The sequence below is a fragment of the Ursus americanus genome, chromosome 1 (assembly GCF_024610735.1).
Source record: "Ursus americanus isolate L20-20 chromosome 1, mUrsAme1.1.p, whole genome shotgun sequence".
Taxonomy (NCBI): domain Eukaryota; kingdom Metazoa; phylum Chordata; class Mammalia; order Carnivora; family Ursidae; genus Ursus; species Ursus americanus.
Genome location: NC_142127.1, coordinates 82,505,926 through 82,530,692, shown reverse-complemented (window position 1 = coordinate 82,530,692; position 24,767 = coordinate 82,505,926). Strand labels below are relative to the sequence as shown.

The following is a 24,767-nucleotide window of genomic DNA, read 5'->3' as shown; positions in this document are numbered from 1 at the left end:
TTAAAAACACATATATTCTAAAGTTTATGATATATATATATATGCATATATATCACTCTTATTCTTAATATTAAGAAACATTATTCCAGTAAATACCAGGACTTATCTGTAGCTATTCCAAGCACTGGAATACAGCACAAATGAGGTTTCCCCCTACCCCTCCCACCCTCCACCCTCCCTTTCACATTTTCACTTTCTGCAGGAAGAGTTAAACCAAATCTTTCTTGTGGATTACTACTGATAATGAATTTAGGTGCTGAGGGGGGACAGAATCAACAACCTTGAAACCAATAAAGTTCAACTCAGGCAGTAGTCAACATAAATTCTTCAACCCCATCCAGACAAACTCCTCCCAGAACTACCTTTGTCAACAAAACACTTAGTCTTTCAGCTCAGCAACCCCTGAGGTGACTAGGGTGCTGTAATATTTATCCACACCTCCATCAGCTAATTTCTCAGATGCCTCTCACCTGTCAGGAACTGATAATTTTTTAACCAAGGCTTACACGCGATATAAATGCATTTCTTGAAGATGAAAAACAAAATAACCCCTTTAATTATCAACCACCTTACTGAGTGAGCCACACAATGAATGAAAGCAACAATTCCCAATGGAAAATAGGGTCTGTGGACTAATCTTATTAATGAATGCCTTTTCCTGCATCAAAAACATCTTTAATTAATTTAATTTTACTTCCCTCTCTTCTTCCTCTCCATAAAAGAACTGGCCATTCCCTTTAAACATATGCTTACAATACTCTCTCTGGTGAATGAATAAATATGGCTTGTCCTAGAGAACTGTAGTGTTAGAGGCAAATTAATCCATCAGGTCCTGTTTGACTTTTGTGATGTGACAAGATTTATTACCCATAATCTATCACAGAGAAGAAAACTCTAGTGCCCTCCATCATTCTGATCTATATTAAACAGTTGTTTGTTGGCAGGTATATTAACACAGCCAGTAATTAGTGCTGTCAAAAAGCTTAAATAATTGCCTGGTGAAGTAAAACTTTGCAAACAGCTTTCATACACTGTAATTTAATGTTCTCACCAGTGGAACTACTTTAAAACCCAGCTAATATTCTTCATTTCAAACAGAGAGCCAAGAGTTTAGAGAAGAATGTATGTTAATAATATAATGGCCAGTCGGTAACTTCAGTATCAGTTAACCCAATGTCTCCTTGTCTTTATAAGGTTAACTGGATTTTCCTAAAGAATTATCCAGTACTTTAAAGAAGTTTAGTCCATAGAATCTCTAATGGAAATCTCTTGAAACCACCCAGTCATATTTTTTAAAAGACTCATAGATTTTTTTAATCCCAGCTATAAATTACTGTTTAATCCAGCCCCCTCATTTTTATATGTGGAAACTAGGATTCAGAAAGATTAAGTGGTTTTGTCAATATCGCACAATCCGTTATCATTGAAAATTAGACCAGAACTTCAGCCTCCTGGTTCCCAGCGAACAGACATCTGTTGGTTGATAAGAACAGCTTTGTGATTTCTGCAGCAGCTCTGAGCTCTGTTGCCGCACATCAATTAGCAGATCTTAAACACTGAGTTGGATCTCAACTGATAAATTTTGAGAATATCAGATCTATGAACCTGCTCTCCCTTTGATTAAGACAATAAATGTATCTGTTATTTCACCTTTCTTACTATCATGTGAAATTACACAGACTACCTAAGAACTTTCTCAGCTCCTTATAGTACTTCACATTAGATGTGCAAGGCTGATTCTTAACTTCGCTAAAGGGATGGCACTGGAGTGTGCTATCCGTCCTTCTCCTTGCTCCGATATTTACCTTAATCAGACCCATACCTTCCCTGACAGAAGCCATTTAGTAATCTCATATGACCTGTGTCCTTGGGCTCTGGGTTTCCAGAATTAATTTTATGCTTTATTTTCACGGGAATACCAGTGTCCACGTTCTCTTTCATTTACTGCAGCAGGGAGGCATTTGTATCTATGCTGGAATAGATTACTTACAAGCACAATGCAACGTCAGGACAACATGTAGTCTTATTATGATGTGATGATTTCAGCTTCCCACCATGAGTAAGATCATCTAGTTATTCCTCCACACAGAGGCAGAAGAAAACCTTGGAACATGAACATTACTCACCCTCCCAGGCCAGTGTTAAAAACCACTTCACCAGCGACAGAGGATGGATGGCCAAAGGAGTAACCTTTCATCTTAGTTCCATCTTCCAGGACAATGTGTGCTGTCTGTGCCTAAAGAAACAGATGCATGAATCTTAGCAGAATACAAAATATGAGGCACAACTAGTTGAAAAATATCCAAAGATACAATACACAAACTCATTAAATAAATATCCAGTATATATGATGAAACCATACTGCCTGTATATGGAGTTTCTGTCCTGCTCCTTGTCACTTTTCCTCAGATGTATGGCTCTTGTCAGGGGCAGGTGTTTTATTTTGTTTTGCTTGAAAGAGGAACTGAAGCATGTTGATACATTGTCTATTCTAAGTCTACTTGTAGAATTATTGACAATCCAGAAATACTTCAGTTGAGCTGAAATGCTATGTGTCTATCTTTTCCCTTAATATTCCATAGCTTTGCTCAAGTATAGCTTTAAGGGAAGTTCATGAGTTTGCAAAAACATTGTATATTGTACACAGCTCATCATCACTCTGCGGTTTAGAGCTAGAAGGAATCTTAAAGATTATCCATCAAATTGTGTTCCAGGGAGCTCTTGTGTTTGATGGAGTTGTCCCAAGGGCTGCCCCTCCACACCAGCTTTAAGATCATAAAGAAGTCGAAACTTTATCACTCTATTAATACTGATACAAAAGTAAGCCCTATGAAACAAATAAAAATAGATCACATTATATTTTTTTTAGCAGAGTTAATTATATCCATGTCTGGTTCTCTCTTTAGAGGCATTCTAAATTTGATTACTTTACCATACTAATCTTTGAACCAGCTTCTATAAAATTCTTGGCCTAAGAAGAGGTACAATGAAGAAACTTATCCAAGAAGCAGGCATCAGCCACTTTTCAAAAATACTCTAAATTCTATTGTTGAAGCAATTTAGGTCAAATCTCAATTTCCATAAAAGTCAAGGAAGAGAGAAATGTGTTTACTCTTTGGGAGGCAAAATATAGACTCTGTAAGAAACTACAGGGAGAAATAAGTGAAAATGGTCTTTAAAAATAACTATAAAGAAAAACATCTCTGCAAGAATTGAGGAAATTTTATTAATTTTTGGCATAATATTTTGAGATTTAAGATGTCATTGTGCTTATATTTAAGAGTCATTTTAAGAAAAGATATATACTGAAATACTTGAGGATAAAATACTATGATATCTGAGATTTCTTTTAAAATATTCAGGGGTTAGGGCAAATAGGTAGGGATATGAAATAAATTCGGCCATGAGTTGATATTGTTGGAGTAAGAGAGATCAGTGTGCTGTTCTTTCTGCAAAGATTAAGTGCAGCCATTAAAGAGAAACATAGGAATTCTCTACTTTCTTTCTCTCACATTTTTAGGACTGGACTCATAGTGCCTAATCCTTCTGTACCCTGCCATCCATCCCCACTCCCACCACACCACACACACACACTCACACACACCAACCTTGGTATACAGCAGACGCTCAGTAAGTGATTTCTAGACTTTTGTTACTATGCTCCTTTAGCTTTGCAACTCGGCTTTTCAAGTGTTAAAATGGAAAAACCTGATTATTTTTCTATAGTAGTCTTCTCTGTGGAAACACAGTGCCTCTTTTAGGTACAAAGTACACGAATTTCTTGGCACTGTAATGATTGCTCTTTAATGTATAAAGTAGTGTTTGATCATCTTTAAACCAATATACCTTGTGCCTAAATATCATTTATGTGTAGGTATGCATACACATGAATTTATATTTACACACAAAATAATTTAGTATTTCCTATTAAAAGTGATATATTTAAGATACTCCTCTCAACAGGAAAGTTCTTTTTTTTTTAAATCCGAAACACCATGCATGAATTTCAAATTTATATTTCTGAGAAAGATTGGACAAAGTGCTGGACTGCACACCTTATATGTGTTTCTGTGTGGGAGTGCATATATGTGTGTCTGCAGGCAGAATTAGCCAAAAGAATTTTGTCCTTTACTTGGCTTATCAAATAATCTTTGAGATCGTTTTGTTTTATGGAACTAGTTTCGAGATCTCAAGCTTGATACTTTATCTTTGAATAGTTATGGTTTATCTTCTCACCAACTAAACCAAAAAAGCTTTTGGAATTTAAGAAACAAAACAAATGAACACAAGGGAAGGAAAGAAAAAATAAAATAAAATGAAAACAGAGAGGGAGGCAAACCATAAGAGACTCTATAGGGAATAATAAGGGAATCTTAACTGAGCGTTGCTGGATGGGAAGTGGGGATGGGATGGGGTAACTGGGTGATGGGTATTAAGGAGGGCACTTAATGTAATGAGCACTGGGTGTTATATGCAACTGATTAATCACTAAATTCTACCCCTGAAACTAATAATACAGTGTATGTTAACTAAATTAAATTTTAATTTTAAAAAAAGCTTTTGGAATTACTCAGCACAAAGGAAACCACAATAAGTAATTAATGTAGTATGGGTGATGACAAGTTCTGAATTCTTCTGTATACAGGAAATCAACTTTGCCTGTCACTTCTCATAGCATGATTTTCTTATTTTGCATTTTAACTTGACAACTATTGTTTATTTACAGTTCAAGACAGAGGCTGATGATTTTGGGAAGTAAGAGTGATAACACCGTATTGCTAAAGATTGTCACAAGCTAATCAAATGTCTATGGTGATGGTTCTCAGTAGGGGTATTTTTAATGGGAAAATTCCCTAGGTATCTCTGACATGTTTCACTAAGTGAAACTCTTTGGTCCAAGTAATGAAAATTCACTCTCAAAAAAGTATTTTCTCCTCCAAGTATTATTTTCTGTTCTTGAGGAAGTCATGTGTAACCTACACGTTTTCACAAAATGGAAGGAGGGAAAAAAACATTTTCCTAAATAATGTGTAACTTTGATAGAACCTAAAATAACTGTACTTAGTTGGCAAAAGGGGTACAAACTACAAATTTCAACTGTTTTCTATATACCAGTTTATCCATCCTACTCTAAGCCATACCTGTCTAAAATTATCATCTGTTTACTTTACTTTTTTTTCTTTTCTCATCTAAGAATTTCAAATTATCTGATCTCTGGGTTAGACACCATCTAATTATTTTAAAGAAAGGTAAAAATTAACATAAGCAAATCCAATTCTGTTAGCCTGTTCCTAAATTCTACTTGGCATTTTTCTTTCTCTCTCCATGGGACTAGATTTCTACTTTGCTTTCAGTCTTTTAAAGATATATTTGAGGAGACATTTACTGTTGCCTGAAATAGTCCCTGAGATTGTGTTCAATATGTCTTTTTGATCCTTTAATTATATTTTTTTTGTTCTTTTTGGCAGCTTTTATAGATCTTCCAATCCTCTTTCCCACTACACATTATATTGTTGCAAGTCTTCTGTTTATTGCCTATAGTATCCTTTATATTCCACTTAACTACATGGGCCTCTGATGAGTTTAAAATGATGAGTGCCAATTGACTTATCTATGAATTGATAGAGGAACTCTGAACAAAGAGCTATTATTTGGAATCCCCTCTTCTAGCTAATAGTTCCCCAAATGCTATTTCATTCCAACGAATCCAAAAGAAATCACCTTGTGACTATTGTAAGATATTTTAGTAGCCTCCTCCTAGTAGAAAGAGGTGCACAGCCTAGGAATTAGATCATAACTTTAAGGGATAATTTAAGTGCCTACTGCCAGAGCCCTTTAATACTTTCAGCTGAAAGTACAAAGGAAACCTTAAGGAAGAGAAGCCTGTACATTCATACAAAGTCAGGAAAAGTAACCAAATATGAATTCTACTAAGTAAAGAACCTCTATCATGACACGGTCCCTGTGTGTTTACTAAAAATATATGTGCCAACAAGACTGCTTAGACATTCAGGTCAAAAACTCACCGAGCTCCTACCATGTGCCAAATCCCACACTAGGATCTGGAAATACATGGACAAATGTCCTCAGGCCCTCCATTTAGCAAAAGGGCCATATATGTGCATGAATGGTGAAAGGAAGAAACCTCTACAAGAATATCACAGAAGCACCTGGAGATAACAAAGGTAAGTAAAATATCATTTCCTTTGGGAGATTTTTCTTTAATAAAAGAATTCACCCTTTCTTTTCCATCTATGCTTTAAGTAATAAAACTTAAAATTTTATGAAAGAAAATCATGTCAAATTTTGAATTTAAAGTCCAAGATTTAGGGGCGCCTGGGTGGCTCAGTCGTTAGGCGTCTGCCTTCGGCTCAGGGCGTGATCCTGGAGTTCTGGGATCGAGCCCCACATCAGGCTCCTCCTCTGAGAGCCTGCTTCTTCCTCTCCCACTCCCCCTGCTTGTGTTCCCTCTCTCGCTGGCTGTCTCTCTCTCTGTCAAATAAATAAATAAAATCTTAAGAAAAAAAAAGTCCAAGATTTAAAGACCCTTTCAAGGGGTGCCTGCGTGATTCAGTTGGTTAAGCGTCTGGCTCTTGGTTTTGGCTCAAGTCTTGATCTCAGGGTCCTGAGATCAAGCCTTATGTCAGGCTTTGTGCTCAGTGCAGAGTCTGCTGGAGATTCTCTCTCCCTCTCCTTCTGCCCCTTCCGCTTGTGCTCTCTCTCTCTCCAAAATAAATAAATAAATCTCTTAAAAAGAAGAAGAAGATGCCTTCAAGTCTGCTCAAATGTCATCCATCTTCTTGGCGAGACATACCTTCACCCTCCTACTTAAAATTATAATATGTCCCCCAGTGCTCTCTCCACTCTTCCTTTATAGCAGTCATTGCTTCCTAACATATCATCCAGTGTCTTATTTTTGTCTGCTTTATCCCACTGGAAAGCCAACTTCATGTGTATTTGGCAGAGTATTAGGTCTGCTTTGTACACTGGCATACCTCCAGGGCCAACATCAGTGCCTGGCACAGAGTAGACAATTGTTCAATTTTTGTTGCATGAATAAAGATTCATTGAGTGCCAATCTGAAGGAAATAACATAATACTGGAAATCTTTATTATTTTTATCACTATTATTCAGCTTTTAGTTTGTTCAAGGTATGAATTTAAAAATAAGCAAATACTTGTTTTGAGTTGCTTTTCCATTATGCTTAACTAAGAATGCCTTTCTATAACATTTTTAATTTAGTCTCATACTGTGGAGGTATTATGCTGGAAAAGAGATATGAGTGGCATTGAGCGAGACAAGCATGAAGAAGGGAAAGATCAGTGCATGCATGCTCAGGACATGCATACTGAGTATGCTGTATGTAAGTGTACAAATAAGTGTTGTGCGGAGCTAAGACAAATATCATGATAATTCAAAACAAAAGATCATTTATATCAATTTACTAGGCATTTCACATGAAAGAGGCTGACAGTGCTTGAATTACTTAACAAACTGTTTTATTCCCTATTTCACTTTGCAAACATAGACAAAGAATGAGAAAACTCTCCTTATTCAGTATATTCTAAAATATAGGGGTATGGGAAGAAAATTATGTTCTATTCTGTTTAATTTTAAGATAATTTATACAAACGAATCTTGAAGAAAAATTATTTTGCATTTCTCATTTTGTTCTAAGGTATTAAAAATATGAATTTGCCATAGAAGATTCAAGTGAAAGGTGTAAGGTGAAGTGAACTCAAAGGGGTCAAAAGTTATTTTGTACACTGAAGGCTATTTACTTCTTGATCACCAAAATTAGTTGAATAAACATGTATAAATTGAAGTCTAACTTGCTGCTGCCTACCTCTTTGTCAATCATTGTAGCGCAATATAAGTATGCAATAAATTCTAAAGCAAGTTTAATCTGATCTCTGCTTGGTAGAATAATGAAGGATTTTTGGTTTGCTCTCACTAGACATGGAGAACAGCTATTCTCCAAAATGTGAATACTTATATGAGCATTATTTGCAGATGGCTACTTTGGATTTTTCCTTTGTTTTTCTTTTTTGTTGTTGTTGTTGAGCTGGGATGAACAGTCTCAATTCTTTTCACATGTCTTTACAGTTCTTCATTTTACTTTTTCCCCTCTGGGTCTTTAACTAATATTCAATAAATTTTCTTAGTAAAACCTTCATGAAAGTTAAATTTCTTGTGTGACAGGATCCACTTAGTGCTTAATTTTAATTGAGTACTCATTTTCATTACAGTGTAATTCTTCATCACTAATTAAATGCATATGAAATTATAAGAATATTCTTCAAATCTCAAGATCATAGCTAATAAAAAAACTTAACTTTTAATTCACTATCTAATTTTAGATTTAAGTGCCTCAAAGTCAAAGGACTAGCTGAATGTTGTTGTTATTAGCTTTTTTCATATTGACTCAACCAAACTGACAATAAAATGCTGAAATATAAAAAGAAACTTTAGGTTGTATCTGTACCTATCTTCAGCTTAGCAATTAAGAGATATTTAAAGTGTTTTTGTTAATAGAATGTAAATCAATCCCTTTTCTCCACTCAGTGTCATTTATCAACCTAAACAAGCATAGTCCACTAAAGGTAACAAGGAGAGGAACCTTAGCACAAGGGGCAGCACAGCAAGAAGTGTCTATCTGGGAATCTCATTTCAATAAGGTCAATCACATTGGGTTTGGCAAATGCTTAGGTCACGGATTTTGAAAGATAAAATAGGCATTATAAATATATATAGACATTCAGTATAAGAGTAAGTATAATTTTCCATCTAACTAGGTGAAGAACTATTTTTAATTATAGAGGGGGTTGATTTCTGGAGAAAAGCAGGTGCCTTAGGGGAAAAAAAAAATTCATAGACTATGCTCAATTACTTCTTCTACCCTGGCCCCATCCATACCAATCTATGCACAGCCCTATCTATTAGGGACTATTTAAAACTGTGCTCTGTGATTATCATATGATCTCACTTGTATGTAGAATTTAAGAAACAAAACAGAGGATCATGGAGGAAGAGAGAAAAGAAATAAAGCAAGACAAAATCAGAGAGAGAGACAAACTGTAAGAGACTCTTAATCATAGGAAACAAAGTGAGAGTTGCTGGGGGGGGGGGGGCTGGGGAATAGGGTATCCAGGTGATGGACATTAAGGAGGGCACATGATGTAATGAGCACTGGGTATTATATAAGACTGATGAATCACCTCTACCTCTGAAACCAGTAATATGTTATATGTTAATTAATTGAATTTTAATTTTAAAAAACATAAAATTTAAAAAAAATTAATTAAAACTGCTCTATGGAAGGGAAGGAGAGATAAGATAAACGTGGTTGGGTTGGAGAAGAGCAATTTTGACCATCTCTCCCGCCTTTCGTCATTTGGCTTTCTCTCTTCCCTCCTGATACCCTTCCTGGTAAAATATGGATTCCACCGGTTTTGGCTTGTTTTGTGTTTGCTCAGTTTGGGTTTTGATTTTATAAATGTGATTAATTGTTGTGTATTAAAGGTCAACTCTACAGATGCCTTTGGAGACTGTCAGAAAAACAAGCCTTGAAGAGCCATAATGACTCAGATATGCACAAGTTCTCACCCTCATCCCTGCCCTCTCTTCTTTCTACCTACCCAAACTCAACCACTTGTCAGAAACTGAAGTTTGATCATCTTGTGCATTAACCAAACAAGCATTAGAAGACTTGTCCCTTCCCAAATTAAGGCTAAACAAAAATTTGCACCTATTATTTACTGCCCTATGTCAACGTTTATGACTAATTTCTCCAATAAGATTACAGGCAACACCAGACAACATCAAGGACAGACAGCCTGCCTTGTCTGTCCAACACAGAATCAATAGCACATAACATAATGCCTGGCACATAGTGGGTGATTGGAGAAATCATTTTATACCACCCTTAATTCATACCTTGCCCCATGATGTTAACTTTCAGAGACTTTGGAAAGGTTATTTAACTCCCAGTCCACAAGGGAGAAGTAAGAGGAATATTGGTGACTTTGGGAAATGGAACTGAGCAAGACTGGCTCAGCTCTTCTCTCTTTTCAAAGAAACCTGTTCTCAGTTGTACATTAAGATGGGAGAGCTGTAGGTGTGAGTGAATACACTTGACTCAGGGAATAGGAGTTCTAAGAAACCTATTTGGTTACAGATCTAGGCCCTGTTTTCTAAACAGCTTTAACAGTAATAAAGCTGATATTCAGATTGCTGTCTATTTGAAAATTGTGTCTTATTTCTGTATTGATCTAAATATGGAGATTGAAGGAAGATATCATTAATTATCACCCTATATTGTACCAGTAGAAAGTACCTTGCAAATACTGATTGGTTGAATGAATGAATCTTTGAGTGAATGGCTATCAGGTGGCAAAGATGCTATATAATTCTATTTTTGTTTCCCTGGAACATAATCGGCTTGCGGAATGCACTCCTGCTTTGCTCCAGTCATATTTTAACTATTCTTCTTAGGCACTGCTCACAAAGGTAAGAAGTGATGGGCAATGTACAGCTATCTTTAATTCCATGTGATTTATTTCCTGGGAGACTAGTTAAGGGAATAAAGAACACCTGCTTTCACAGTATTTTTCTCTTCCATATCCCACCAACTAGAAATGTAAGTGGGAATAGCATTCCTTTTTATAAAGCTATTACATCATAATTAAGCTTTATTCACACTTTACTAAAATCACTTTAATCAGATAATCTACTAACTGTTCAGCAAAGTACTGCTAAATGATTAAGTAATGAATTCAGTAAAACAGAAAAAAGGAAAGCATACACTCTCTTCCATATTATCTTTTCCATTATTTCCTTTAATATTGAAAATTACAAACTTTAATACTGAAAATAATAAACATCTTTTTTTCGTTTTATACTTGCTATAAGTTTTTACTTTTCACCACATTGAGAATTCTTATTTCATTTGTCTTATTTTTGGTTGAACTCTTTTATAAAATGTAGATTTCTAATTCAATATTTTTCTAGTAGCGGTTGCTTTTACAAATCTTTCAAATCCAAAGATATTAAGTCTAATAGTAAGATGTTGGAGTTTCAGTGTCTCTCTCTTTGGCATCTTTTCCCAACATTCCTTGGGAGCAACAACTTCAAATCACATTGGTCCTACAGGCTAGATAATAAAGTTACTTAAACAATTACTACTGCAATTAAAAATGATGCAAAATGATGCAGCCACTATGGGAAATGGTATGGAGATCTTTCAGAAAAAGTAAAACTGGACTAACATATTCAGCAATCCTACTTCTGGATATTTACCCAAAGAACTGAATTCAGGATCTCAGAGAGATATTAGAACTTCATCTTCATTGCAGCACTATTCACAATAGTCAAGATATGGAAGCAACCTAAATATCCATCAACAGATGAGTAGATAAAGAAAATGCAGCATATACATACAATGAAATATTACTCAGCGTTAAAAAAGGAAAGAAATCCTGTCATATATGGCGACATGGATGGACTTTGAGGACAGTATGCTAAGTGAAGTAAGCCAGTCACAGAAGGACAGATACTGCATGATTCCACTTACATAAGGTATCTGAAATAGTCAAACTCATAGAATCAGAAAGTAGAAATGTGGTTACCAGGGGCCAGGGGAGGGGGAAATGGGAGTTACTAACCAACAGACATAAAGTCTCAAATGTTTAAGATGAGTAAGTTCTAGTAATCTGCTGTACAACATTATCCCTAAAACTGCACTGTACAGTTAAAAATTTGTTAGGAGGATGGATCTATGTTAAGTACTCTTACTACAATAAAACAGTATAATAAAACAGTTCCACCTCATCACATAGTATCTAATAATTCATATTGACTATTAATAACTCATAGATAGTCATCTATTTACTTCTAGAATTAATTACACATTATATTGGATTTTGTCACCACCCAAGAGAAAATCTCGATCATCATTTATTACAGCCTCCCAATTGTTCCCCCTGTTTCCAAACTCTCCCTGCTTCTACCTATCCCATGCAACATAGTTAAAGGCTATCTTAAACATTTATTGCATGATACTAATCTTCAGGGGCACCTGCGTGGCTCAGTTGTTAAGCGTCTGTCTTCGGCTCAGGGTGTGATCCCAGCGTTCTGGGATCGAGACCTGCATTGGGCTCCCTACTCTGCTGGGAGCCTGCTTCTTCCTCTCCCACTCCCCCTGCTTCTGTTCCCTCTCTCGCTGGCTGTCTCTCTCTCTCTCTGCCAAATAAATAAATAAAATCTTTAAAAAAAATACTAACCTTCAAATTCCCCAATTAACATTCCAAGTCCCCTCATCTGGCCCATCCTCTATATGGAATTCCTTAGACTCTCCTTCTCTCTAGACTTTGTGCATAAATGTCTTCCTCGTTGCCTCTTTATGTCCTGGTTATCTTTCCTAGTCCTGCTCATGACATGCCTTCAAAGATCCCCCAAGTCAGAATTAACCACTGATTTTCCTGTGTTCCCACTGCATGTGTGTGTACTGTTTGTATGCTACCTTTAGTTTTAATTGCTTCAGTTACTCTTCTACCCTGCTAGATCATGGCTTCTGAGACAGAGAACCCAATACCTAATTCAATTTTATATCCTCACAGAAATAGCCCACTGTTGATCACACAGTAAGACAGACACTACATATTTGGTGAATGCACAGAAATATGGGCCATCATGTGATATTAGGATGTTGTTCACATGCCGACATTATGTTTTTTCAAAACAATTCTCTGATGCCCACTGGCTACTGGGGTTTGTTTGCTTGTTTATTTTTACTTGAAAGCAAAGACAGATGTCCCACATAGGTATAGTTCATGCTAAAAGATGGAAGATGAAAGTAAAGAATGAGTTGGGACCGGTTGGCAACCCTTGCCTCATAAGCACCCCTAGGTTTCTATACCAACTAGGTATCATACAGCTAATGTCTTCAGAAGAATCTAGAAGATAATTTCTAATCTTTATTCTTTGGGCTTCCTAATGGGTTGCTTCCATTACTAATATTAATTATTATCTTAACATCGACATAAACCTAATCCTCCATCACTGGAGAAAAGGAATAATAAACTAGATGGAGCATACATACTCCAATTATTCTTCTTTCTTCCTTTACTTTTTTTTTTAAGATTTATTTATTTATTTTAGAGAACAAGAGGGGTGGGGGGAGAGAAAGAGGAAGAAGAAGAGGGGCAGAACCTCCAATAAACTGTCCACTGAGCATGGAGCCCGACACAGGGTTCAATCTCACCACTCCAAGATCATGACTTGAGCTAATACCAAGAGTCGGAAGTTTAACCAACTGAGCCACCCAAGTGCCCCTCCTCCTTTACTTTTCATCTAAAATGCTTGCCAGATTTTACTATATGTCATTGGCAAATTCATTTATTTTAATTCACTAACACAGTATCATAATATCACATTTCTACACCAAATCCCCAAATAGTTTACAACAAATAGTCTATTTTTATCTCCCTCTGAAAAAAACTGAGGCTGCCATATTTTTATTGATATTGTTGCTGGGGTTTACATTTAGTGCTGGTACACACTTGACACTCAATAAAGATTTTAACTAATTCTGATGACAAGATGACAAGTATACTTCAATTTTTCTTTACTTTGTGTCCATATGTTAAAGCACCTCCCACTTCGTTTTGTTTCTATTTTAATTCTGGAATAATCGTTATGTTTGAAAAAAATAAAGCATAACATGTCTTAAGCATGCCTTACAGAAGTAGATTGACCTGTCACAATCCTGTTTCTACCTTTTGGTATTGCTTTAATGAGACCCTGTTAAGGCATAAACCAGATGGCATATATAATTATCTATGCTTATTAAAGTCTATATGCAGTTGCACAAATGAATTGTGTATGTAGACTTGAATGATAAATGTCTACTGGTCTGAGGAAGTTATCTTATTTCAAATAGAATTATGAAGTTATGTTGGAAAAATAGGATTTGGGAGTCATTGATCTCACTGAAGGCTCCACTCTGATCCCCTTCCTAAGCCTCATTCATAATAATTAACATGATGTGTCTCAGGCACTGTTTCTAAAGCTATCAATGGATTTTCTCATCTAATCTTCACAAAGAGCAATGAGGTAAGTAATGTTAAGATCTCTATTTTACAGTAAAGCTACCTGAGCTTTGGAGGAGTCAAGATCATCCCACTAGTAAATGGAAAAGCAGTGGCTTCTGAACGTATTCAGTGTGACTTATAATTCACAGCCCTCTACCTCATCACAGCCCTCTGCATGGAGCCAAGTAGAAAAGTTCAGGTTAAACTGAATTACGTATTACCCTTTTTCTTTTTCTAAGCCTATTTCTATTTCTTCTTTCCAATTTTTTAAAATGGGGATAAAAAGCAATTCAATTACAAACTCGCCTGAATTTATTTATAAGAGCTTTCTTTCAAAACTGCAATGAATAAACTGCAACATGCCCAGGTCAACCAAGAATCACCTCTCCGTAAATCGGTATATTGTCAAAGTGGAATGTCAAGTCATTAGTTGTATCCTATAATCTTAGGAGAACCAGAAGGCTTTGAGAACTTTTCACACTGATTCCAGGCCCTTGAGTTCTGAAGCTCTCAAGACTGTTATAACAGACTGTCCATGCTGTGAACATGGAGATGCACCTCTCAGTCCCCCTTCATGAAGACCCTGCTGCCCTGCTGCACAGTGTGAGGTCAGTGGACAGTCACCAGCAATCTGTTCCTTCAGGGCCTGCCTCAGCTGCAGAGAGCTGCTTTGCCACAGGCCCTGCATGGAGAGCCCCATGCCCACACTGGTTGCTGAGTCAGGCAGGGAGATGAAGGCCCAGGCCCAACACAGGAAACTCTTGATGAGCAAGAGCTTTCTGCCAGGTTGTCCTACACTTTCTCAAACCTGCATCACAATTTAGTTCTTCTCTGCCTAACTCTGTTCCCTCAAACTTCCCTCCACCAGAGTTAACCCCTAATAAATATCCAGCTCCCTAAACACCATTTCACTATCTACTTCTGGAGAACCTAACTTATGATAGATCCTTAAGCCAAACAAATCAATAAGAATTCAAATGCTTTGGAAAGTCTCAAGAAATAAAGTTCTGGTATTTATGGGGGTTCTAACCCAGAAACTACCAGATGCATGTGGAACACTGCAGGACACCTGAATGGTTTCCTTTCTTCCTGTAACCCTAAAACTTAAGAATTAACCCATACTTTGAGTGAATCTGGCATAGTGCCTAAAGGTCAGTCAAGGTCCTTAGGTCAAAGTTAATGGTACCTCCAAGGTGCTCAATGTCCAGGAGCAGACGTTCACTTTTAGGGGACACTAAGCACAAGTTCAGCGTGCAACTGCCTAAAATAAACTTCACACACACACACACACACACACACACACACACTTCCCTATACCTAAAGGTCTCTTGATTGACCTTAAACCAATATTTAAGTTGTGCCTGAAATTAATAACATTATCTCCACCTCTTCACAATTGTATTTTTCTCCCATCCACGTAATTACGTTTACAAAACATCCAAATAAGCCCCTGCACCTCATGCCCACCATGCCAAATAAGGCCAGGGTTTGTAGCCAATGTGCATAGCAAGAAAAATGCACTAAAACTAGCTCATACAGTTCGATTTCTTTTAGCCTGGAGCATACAGATATTGTGGATCTGGAAGCCAGTTAGATTATAAAATAAGTAGTCAAAATTTTGCATTCTTGTGAGTTTATACGATTTTGAGGTTGATAAAGACTGAAATTAGTAATACCCATGTCCTAGTAATACTAAATATTATTTTTGTCAGCAAATCGATAGGAGGAACATCATAAGATGGAAGATTTTCCCACACATAATATTTAAATAGGCTAAAATAGAATTTTTCTGTATATATGTAATTACTCCATTTTTAATCTTTTATTTTACAATTGTATTTTTCTCTAAATTAAACTGAATTACATAATTTCTACATGAGCCCTATTCTTATATTACTTTTTAAATGGAACTTTTAATAAACTGTACAATCTTTGGGTGTTGTACTTTCTAAAAATATTTTAAAACCTAGAGATTCTTTCAAAAAGTATAGGTAATTTCTGATGAAAATACATTTTTGTGAAGGAGCTTGCATGTAAGTAGAAATTCCAACGAAATCTCTATTTATTTGTTGGTTTGTCTGCCAAGGAAGTTGATATTGTTGTTTTACCATATCATAAAATGTTTTTTTTTAACGATCTCAAAAATGTGACACTGTAAGCAAATCTGACATTTTCCCTAAACATCTAACTTATGTCTTTAGGGCTTTTGATTTTTTCCTTAAAATTAAAATTCATTGTAAACCTACATTTATGGGACTATTTTCATTTCCTAGTAAGATGACTGATTAGCTTTATGGGACCACAAATAAATGACCGAAATTTTATACCGTAATACTCTCAGTTTGAAATCAGGTTTAAAAGGGTAGATGCTTCAAAGCACTTTCCAGGATAAGAACAATGCAACAACTATTAATAGGAGTCACACAGCTAAATTCTCCTTCAAAAAGCTTTGAAAATGTGTCCCTGGTGCTATGTTCAACTGATTTAGAGGGCTTAGGCTTAGGAAGTAAGTCAAAATTCAAGCATAATTTATAATTTAACCTATAAAAGTTTTTATAAAGAGCCCAGGGTTCATTACTGTCTTTAGGCTTTTCCTTCGCATTCAGTATTATGTTATAAAAAGTCTTCCACTCATTCCTTAATCATCCCACATCCCAGCATCATCCTGGGCTAACTTTGAAGATTTTGGTCCTTTACTTTGAAGCAGTTTTCTTTGCATCTATTAGTTTGCGACAGTGAAATCAAGTCAAAATGAGACTTCTCTTGCAGTCTAGAATTGCTAGTGGTAAACACCTATCACATTAGATTTCTGCATATATGAAGCTTATGAGACTGTATGAGAAAGAAACAAATTGAAAATTGAAAAACAGCATGTTTCGTTATAATACATGACAATATTTTGGTTGAAGTGGAAGAAATATATCAACTATAAATAGCACTGCCCTAAAATATCCTATTTATAGAATTATTAATTAAAGCAAGAATCCTTACTGATTCTTTGATTTAAACAATCTGTTCTCAAAATGCAACTAGAAAAGGAGAAAAAAGGAAAGAAAAATATATATAATTTATTTTATGTGGGGATAAAGTGTAGTAAATAAATGGGCTCTTGATAAGCAATAACATTACAGTAGGAAAAATGATTTAGAGCATTCTGAAGCCAGGTTAAACAACAATGATGGCTTCAAGTATATAAGCACAGTAAATGAAATGCCAAATTAAAAAATTCCATGTGGTGCTTGGGCCTAATTAAAATTCTAACCAGATTTGCTATGGTTATGCTTCATTTGTACAAAAACAGACATCCATGTGTCTTTGTGTTAACTCTAGCACTCAAACATCCGTGAAATGGGAATAACTGCATTGTTTTTTCCCCTGGGTATGAGAATTTACTGGTAAAATGTTCTGGATGTAAAGGCTCAAGCTAATTAGGCAAATAAGTTCCATAAAAGATTTGAATATAAAACATTATAGTTGCTAGTAGTAGAAATGAAAATGATTTACTCTGGGAATCTGACTGTATTGCTGTTAAATCATTTGACCACGTAAATTATTTGTATATTAGAAAAAATAGAAGCCCCATGTGTTTATTTCCATTTTCACCAAGGCCTTAAGCCATATAACATATTTGATTTCTGGCTTACCTGATGTTTCTTAGCTATTAGTTTACATCAGTACTCATCCTCTCAAGAAATAAAATAAATCTGAACCAAGCTTTAGAAAGGAAGAAGCTTAAAGCCAGAATTTATTTCAGTTATTATTGCATAGATAATACGGTAAAAGTTAAAATCTTAAAGTGTTCTTTATTGGTAAATTAAACCTTATTTTTTCTTTCTCGGAGTAGTACTATCAAAATATGGATACTTAAAATGCAGAATTAAGGCACATTTTCTAAGTGTAGAATATTTAATGAGACTTCTCTGCAGTTATGATGTCTAACACTTCAAAAATTAAAAGTACTGTAACAGCAGTAATCAATTAAGCCTTACAACATCCTAAGTTAACAGCCTTACAACGTCCTACATTAATAATAAGTTATCTGCCTTTGGTTAAACATAAGCCATTGTTGGGGGGGGGGATCACAAAATTAATTCACTTGAATACTTCTCTGTTTTGGACATTTGTAAACAAATGAGTCAGATTCATAAGTAATTTTTATTCTAGTTATGTTTCTCATTATAAATAAAATATATTATTTAGAAAAATTCCATTACAAAATATGTTCACAGAGTGTAAGTGTATGAACAAGTACCTTAATGAGCATCTCCCATCTCCTAAAATTGTTCTGAATCTGGGAGAGATCTCCAATATTGTAGCTAATTTTTACTTTACGGTAATAAATTAATATGGTTTTATTTAGTCCTACATCATAAATGAAACTTATTCAGTAAAATTCTTGGTGGTACATTGACCCTATTGATTCATCTGTTAGAACTTCATGTTAACCAGTGATCTATCTCCCTGTGAAATATAAAAGATTGATATATGACATTTACTAAGTTGACAAAAAAAGAAAAAAAAATAAAGGAGTCTTGAAAATATTTTGAGAGTTGAATTCATTTAGACCAGGTGAAGAAAGTCAAGTGGAAACTAGAGGTATTAGGACTAAGGAGTCCCAAACCAGATCTGATGCTGGCTCATGTAGCTTCCTTCCAGGCCTCAGTCACTAAAAGTACCCTAGAAAATGATAGTCCCATAGAGGACATTCAATCTTGCGTAGCAAACTGCGGAAGCCTTGAAGTAGGCTCTGGCATGACCATTGCTTAAGAGATATTGAAAACTCCCTACTATACCCCAGCCTTTGGTACAAGTCAGAAATGTGAAAAAGGTTTAATGAAGATGTGAGGGCAAAGGAATGTGCTTTATTTCCACAATAGTAGAACCTAAATTCACTTCTACTCGATCAGTAATTCTGCTAAGCATGGTCAGGTGGAAACTCAAATCTCCATCAGCTGGAGAAGGAAGCAGGAGTCCAAGACTCACACCATTTCTACACTTCCCTCTGGCACTTCCCTCGCCAGATTTCTTAGCTTCCTACCTAGGGCTGGGACTCAGATAAAGTGAGTGAGATGCCTTTCGGGCAACATGGAAGGAGGCACATTATGGCCCTGCTAGTGATGGCCTCCTTCAATTGGTGTCTCACTTGCCCTACCCTCATCTAGGCCCTGTTTGACTATTGCTTTTTCAACAGTTATATGGCAAGAAGCTCAAAATGACAAGGCACTCTTGATGACCAACAAATGAGTCTGTACTTTAGAAAGGGGCAGTGGGATATAAAAAGTAGAGTACATAAACAAAAATGGTCAAAAGGGAGGCTACCTCCTAATTAAAGAAATATTCACCCAAAATATACGAAATTGCTAATCATCGAGACTAATTACCCAACCATTCATTTGGGATTGAAACATACTCTATTTTTTCCAACATTTGCATCATCTTGGATGAAATCCAGCCCTAAAAACATATCTATACATAGTAAAGGTCTAATACAATAGTTATTCTTGAAAGTGTATGATAACCCTATCCCTACCCCCACTTCTAATATATACAAAGAAGTTCCAATATAATAATGAACTCCATTTCCTGTGAATGTCTTTAAAGCTACTACAATATAACTAAATGATTCTAATTGTAGGAGTTTTTGTAGTTGCCAATTTCTAATCAAATGACAATAGCTCCTCAAGATTGAGCTAAATAGGTAGTTTTATGTTGGAAACAGAATATAAAAATCTTACAAAATGAAAACCATTCAAAAGGAATAATGAGTCCTAGGGCTCAACTGTATCTGAAGTACCAGAGAGAAGGACACTTGGACTGTTAGGTTCCTGGCTTAATTGTAGTACAGGTCACCGTTTTGAAAACCAAGTGGATTAATGTTAGAAGCAGTACCTATTGAACCCTTTCTATTCATAAGGAACTTAAACTTTTCAATTTAATACCTTTGATTTCCAAATTCATTTGCAAGTAAAAATTAAACTATTTAGTCTTGATGACTTTCCAAGACTTACAAATTCAGAATTTTTAAATTTATAAGTTTCTTGAAATCAGAGACTATCCACTTACTAACCATTTATTTCCACTTATTATTCTTCCTGTATACTCCCAGGATAGAAGCTTTAAAAAGGATATTAAGATGTACATCCTGACTTTTGGAATTGAATTCAAAATAGTAAAGATCATTGGCTTCATAGTTCTTGAGTCTAATTTACTGTAAGCCATATAGATATGGCTTCCTAGAGATATGTTTACTATTAAGGCAAAGGTGAAAAAAATCCTTATATATATTTGAGAATTTGCATCAGACATTTTGTCATTGAAATAAGTAGTCCATGAAAAACATGAAGAAACTGTGATCTGTCTACTAAGTCCTTCTCCTAAAATGTATAGGACAGAATTTTTTTTTTTTAAGTGTCCGGGATTTGGAGTGCCTGAGTGGCTTAGTCGGTTAAATGTCCAACTCTTGATTTCTGCCCAGGTTGTGATTTCATGGTTGTGAGATGGACCACCATGTTGGGCTCTGCACTGAGTGTGGGGTCTGCTTCAGATTCTCCCTCTCCCTCCCCCTTTGCTCATACCCACCCCTGCTTGCTCTCTCTCTTGCTCTCTCTCCCTCCCCTAAAATAAATAAATAAAATCTTAAGTATCCAGGGTTTGCTTTTATGGTATTTTATAGATTCTCTTTAAGATTTTATTTATTTATTTGAGAGAGAACGTGAACAGGGGAGGGGCAGAAGGAGGGGGAAAGGGACAAGCAGATTCACTGCAGAGCTGGGAGCCAGACTCAAGCTGGAGATGGGACTCAATCCCAGGACCCTGAGATCATAACCTAAGCCAAAGTCAGATGTTTGACTGAGCCACCCAGGTGCCCCATTATTTTATAGATTTTTAAACACTAATTATATGTGATAGTCACACAATCCTTTGAGTAAGTCAAGAATTATTTCTACACTACAGATGACAAAATTTAGGTTCATAGAGGACATGTGACTTTACCAAGTTCAGAGTATTAAAAATGCATAAGAGGGGTTAGAATCCAGATCTTTTTATTCCCCACCCAGTGTGTTTTCCACTGCACAGCTAGAACTGGCTGAATATAATATTGAGCACTGAACATTTTCTACGCTAATAAAAAAAGATCAAAACTTCCATATGATACAGCTGTTGATCATGTATATCCTTGATATCTAATTCCTTTAAATGTAGAGCACCTTGAAATTCTTTCCTCTTCCCTATAAGAGAAATACAACTGTGTCTATTGGCAAGGTACACTTTGTAAATATTGGCCACAAACAAATACGCAAGGAAGAGACACATAAAAGTACAAGTGCGTCACTGCTGTTGTCAAGCCCATCCTGTCACCAATGGGACAAGAATAATGACCTCCAAAGCCATTGAAAAGGCAAGTAATTTATAGGGCAATGTTTATAGATCTGCCCACAGGGTATCTTCTGCAATCTATTTACTAGCTATAACTAGCTATAATGCACTAACCTTTAGTGACTACTCTTACTTCCCTTCACTGACCATTATGTAACCACATCCTAATAATTTTTAGGTGATGTCCATCTAAAAAGAAGAAATGTGCATATAACTTTATAAGAGAGTTACGTTTTAAAAGTGAAGGCAGGGGGTGCCTGTGTGGCTCAGTCGGTTAAGTGGCTACCTTCAGCTCAGGGCATGATCTCAGGGTTCTGGGATCGAGCCCCGCATTGGGCTCCCTGCTCAGCAATGAGCCTGCTTCTCCCTCTCCTCCCCACCTGTGCTCTCTGCCATTCTCTCTGTCTCTCTCTCTCAAATAATTAAAATCTTTAAAAAAAAATAAAAACGAAGGCAGGAAGAAAAGTAGGTAGAGGACTGTTCCAAAATAAGTGAATAAAACACAAGTCCCCTTGGACTGCTGTACAGAATTTTAATTCACTATTGTGAAGTTCAAGAACTTCTATTTTGCATGCCTGGCTTTCCTCCAAAACTCTGGCCAGTAATGATTGAGTGTGAGTAATGACTTTTACATCATGAAATGATGGCTATTCCTCCTACAAATTTGTCATTCTTAGATATGCACTTTGGCAGACCTTTAAAATATATATGCCACCCTGAGCTAGAAGAACTACTTTCACTGTAGTCTATCCACATAATTAAATCATTTCATTGTGGTTGTGGTTGTGGTCGTATAGAGCACTTATTACAATCGTGGAGAACTGGCTCCTAATCTCAGTCATATCTATGCCATTTTAAGTAGTTGCTCAAATTTCTCTGTTTCTGGTGTCTGATGGAGGTACACCTATCCCTGCCTACCTATTTTTGTAAGAAGAAAAAGATATTCCAAGGGACACACTTTGCAGTCTTAGATGACACATTTAACTGTAAATGATATTACTTTCATTACTATCTATTCTCTCTGCAGTGATATATGAGTACCCTTGAGATATTACTAACACTGAACTAAAACCAATATTCACTCTCACAGTTTGTATCTAGTCGCTGCATCTTCCATGATGGTTTAGAACATATCTCCTTTCTGGCTCTCTTGTTACAATTAAACTGAATCCAAGAAAATGGTTGTTTCTAGGTTTCTTAATTTAAAATGGTAGTTTCTGATACTTTCACCTGAGATCTTGTGTTATTTCTCTGTCTCTGTTTCTCTCTCTCTCTCTCTCCCTCTCTCTCTTCTTTTCCTTTTATTCCTATTCTTTCCCCACCCTGTCACTGGAGGCCACAAGGTCAACAGGCACTGCTTAGCCCTACAGATGTCACTGGGGGCTAAATATCATACTGAATCCTGAGCAATCTAAGCAATAGAAGCTGTAGAAGCATTTGGAGGATTTTTAGTCAACCCAGTGAGCATACAAAGTGTTAGCAGAAAACTCAAAACTATTAGGACCATTTTTACATCAACATATAGAGGTTGTTTGGTGTTTTTTTTCTACTTCACTTTTTATAGCTCTTACTACTAAAGAAGCAATCTATTTAAAGCTATTGTGATTACTTAAACTTTATATTCACTAAAAAGGTTTTTCAATGGCAAAGTTCCCATGGAGTAATTTCAGATTTCTCTGGTAATAAATGCCTTCATAAAGTTATAGGAAGGAACAGAAGTTCCTACTGGAATTTCATAATCCAGTGGTGGGGGTGGGAAAGAACAACAGTTCATATTCTGTCCTGGACCTGCTTTTCAGTTACAGATACATTCAGAGGGACAGAATTATCAGCCGCTAATTGCCTCAATGTCTTAATCTGTAAAATAAAAATAATAAAAGTGGACTCCTAAGGGAAGGACTAAGAGGGAAAAAGTAAAGACAAAAGTAAAGAAAAAAGTAAAGACAAGGTCTACATCATGGTTAGCAAATATCAGAATTATGTAGATATTTTCCTTTTAAAACTTTTTCCTAAAAAAATGACATTTCAAAAGAGAAAATTTTACAGCGAGCAGGTAAAGCATTGCTTAACACATTGCCCTCTGTGCTGTGGCTCATGAACATGGAAGCAACTTCATGTTTGAACCCTAACTGTGTGCAGCAGTGACTGGGCACAGACAGAACCCTGATAGCCTTTAAAAGTAATTGTTTCCTAAACAGGACACTTGCATTTTACGTATTCACAGGAATTGCAACCCTTCTTGACGTTGGGTGAAAATTGCCATAATTTTTTTTTTAAGATTTTATTTATTTATTTGACAGAGATAGAGATAGCTAGTGAGAGAGGGAACACAAGCAGGGGGAGTGGGAGAGGAAGAAGCAGGCTCATAGCAGAGGAGCCTGATGTGGGGCTCGATCCCATAACGCTGGGATCACGCCCTGAGCCGAAGGCAGACGTTTAACCGCTGTGCCACCCAGGTGCCCCGAAAATTGCCATAATTTTACTCAAAACAGTTGAAAATGAAAGTTACTGGACCCAGTATATTCAATATTAAAGCCAATATTAATAAATTAGCACTTCAAAACTACATGCAAATCTCTATTTGCTTCCTAACACCTTTGTTTCATGCTAAACTACACACCAGATAATTTTATCAGAAACAATAAATATGGGAATGGTACCTTGACAGAAAGGAGCCTGATGCCAGGTCTTGAAAATTTCCATTGATGGTGCGCAGTCGCATTGGTAAAACCAAACCCAGTCTTCAGGGTCTTCACCACTTTGCAAGCTGTCAAAATCCTCGTCATTTTGAAGATGTTGATTTGTGGCTAAAATTATATAAAATTATATAATATTTATGAGAATTTTGTTATGAGATTTTTAAAATTAATGTGAGAGAAAGATGGGGGGTGCAGTCCGGTGTTGAAGGCTGACTGCACAGCAATCTTTGAATTTCCATTCATTCTGTCATTAAATGTCTTCAGCCACAGCTCCTCCTTCTCTTAACCCCTCCTCCTGAGGTAATGTCCGGAGATGTTCCATGGACATGTAATACAAATTGCAACACATCAAACACTACCTTCTCCTGCTGAGATAATGCTAGCGTGGTAGAAAACCAGTCATCCATCAAAGGAACTGCTTATGCAGCTGAATAGAATGACCTAGACACAGAGGATAACCTTAGGAATCGCACCGTAAAGAGTAGTAACTTTTTTTTTTTTTTTAAATGATTTTTTATTATATTATGTTAGTCACCATACAGTACATCCCTGGTTTCCGATGTAAGGCTCGATGATTCATTAGTTGTGTATAACACCCAG

At 36.2% G+C, this 24,767-nt stretch overlaps 1 protein-coding gene across 1 annotated transcript in view; it reads right to left on the bottom strand.

Moving 5' to 3' along the window:
* CPS1 (carbamoyl-phosphate synthase 1) overlaps positions 1-24,397 on the bottom strand; it is a 120,780-nt gene extending 96,383 nt beyond the window's left edge. The window contains exons 1-2 of the mRNA XM_045806648.2: positions 24,129-24,397; positions 2,127-2,236 (exon numbers count right to left, since the gene is read on the bottom strand). Coding sequence (XP_045662604.1) covers positions 2,127-2,236; positions 24,129-24,254 — 236 coding nt within the window. The 5' untranslated portion in view covers positions 24,255-24,397. The remainder of the gene's footprint in view (positions 1-2,126; positions 2,237-24,128) is intronic.
* Between the last annotated feature and the right edge of the window lie 370 nt (positions 24,398-24,767).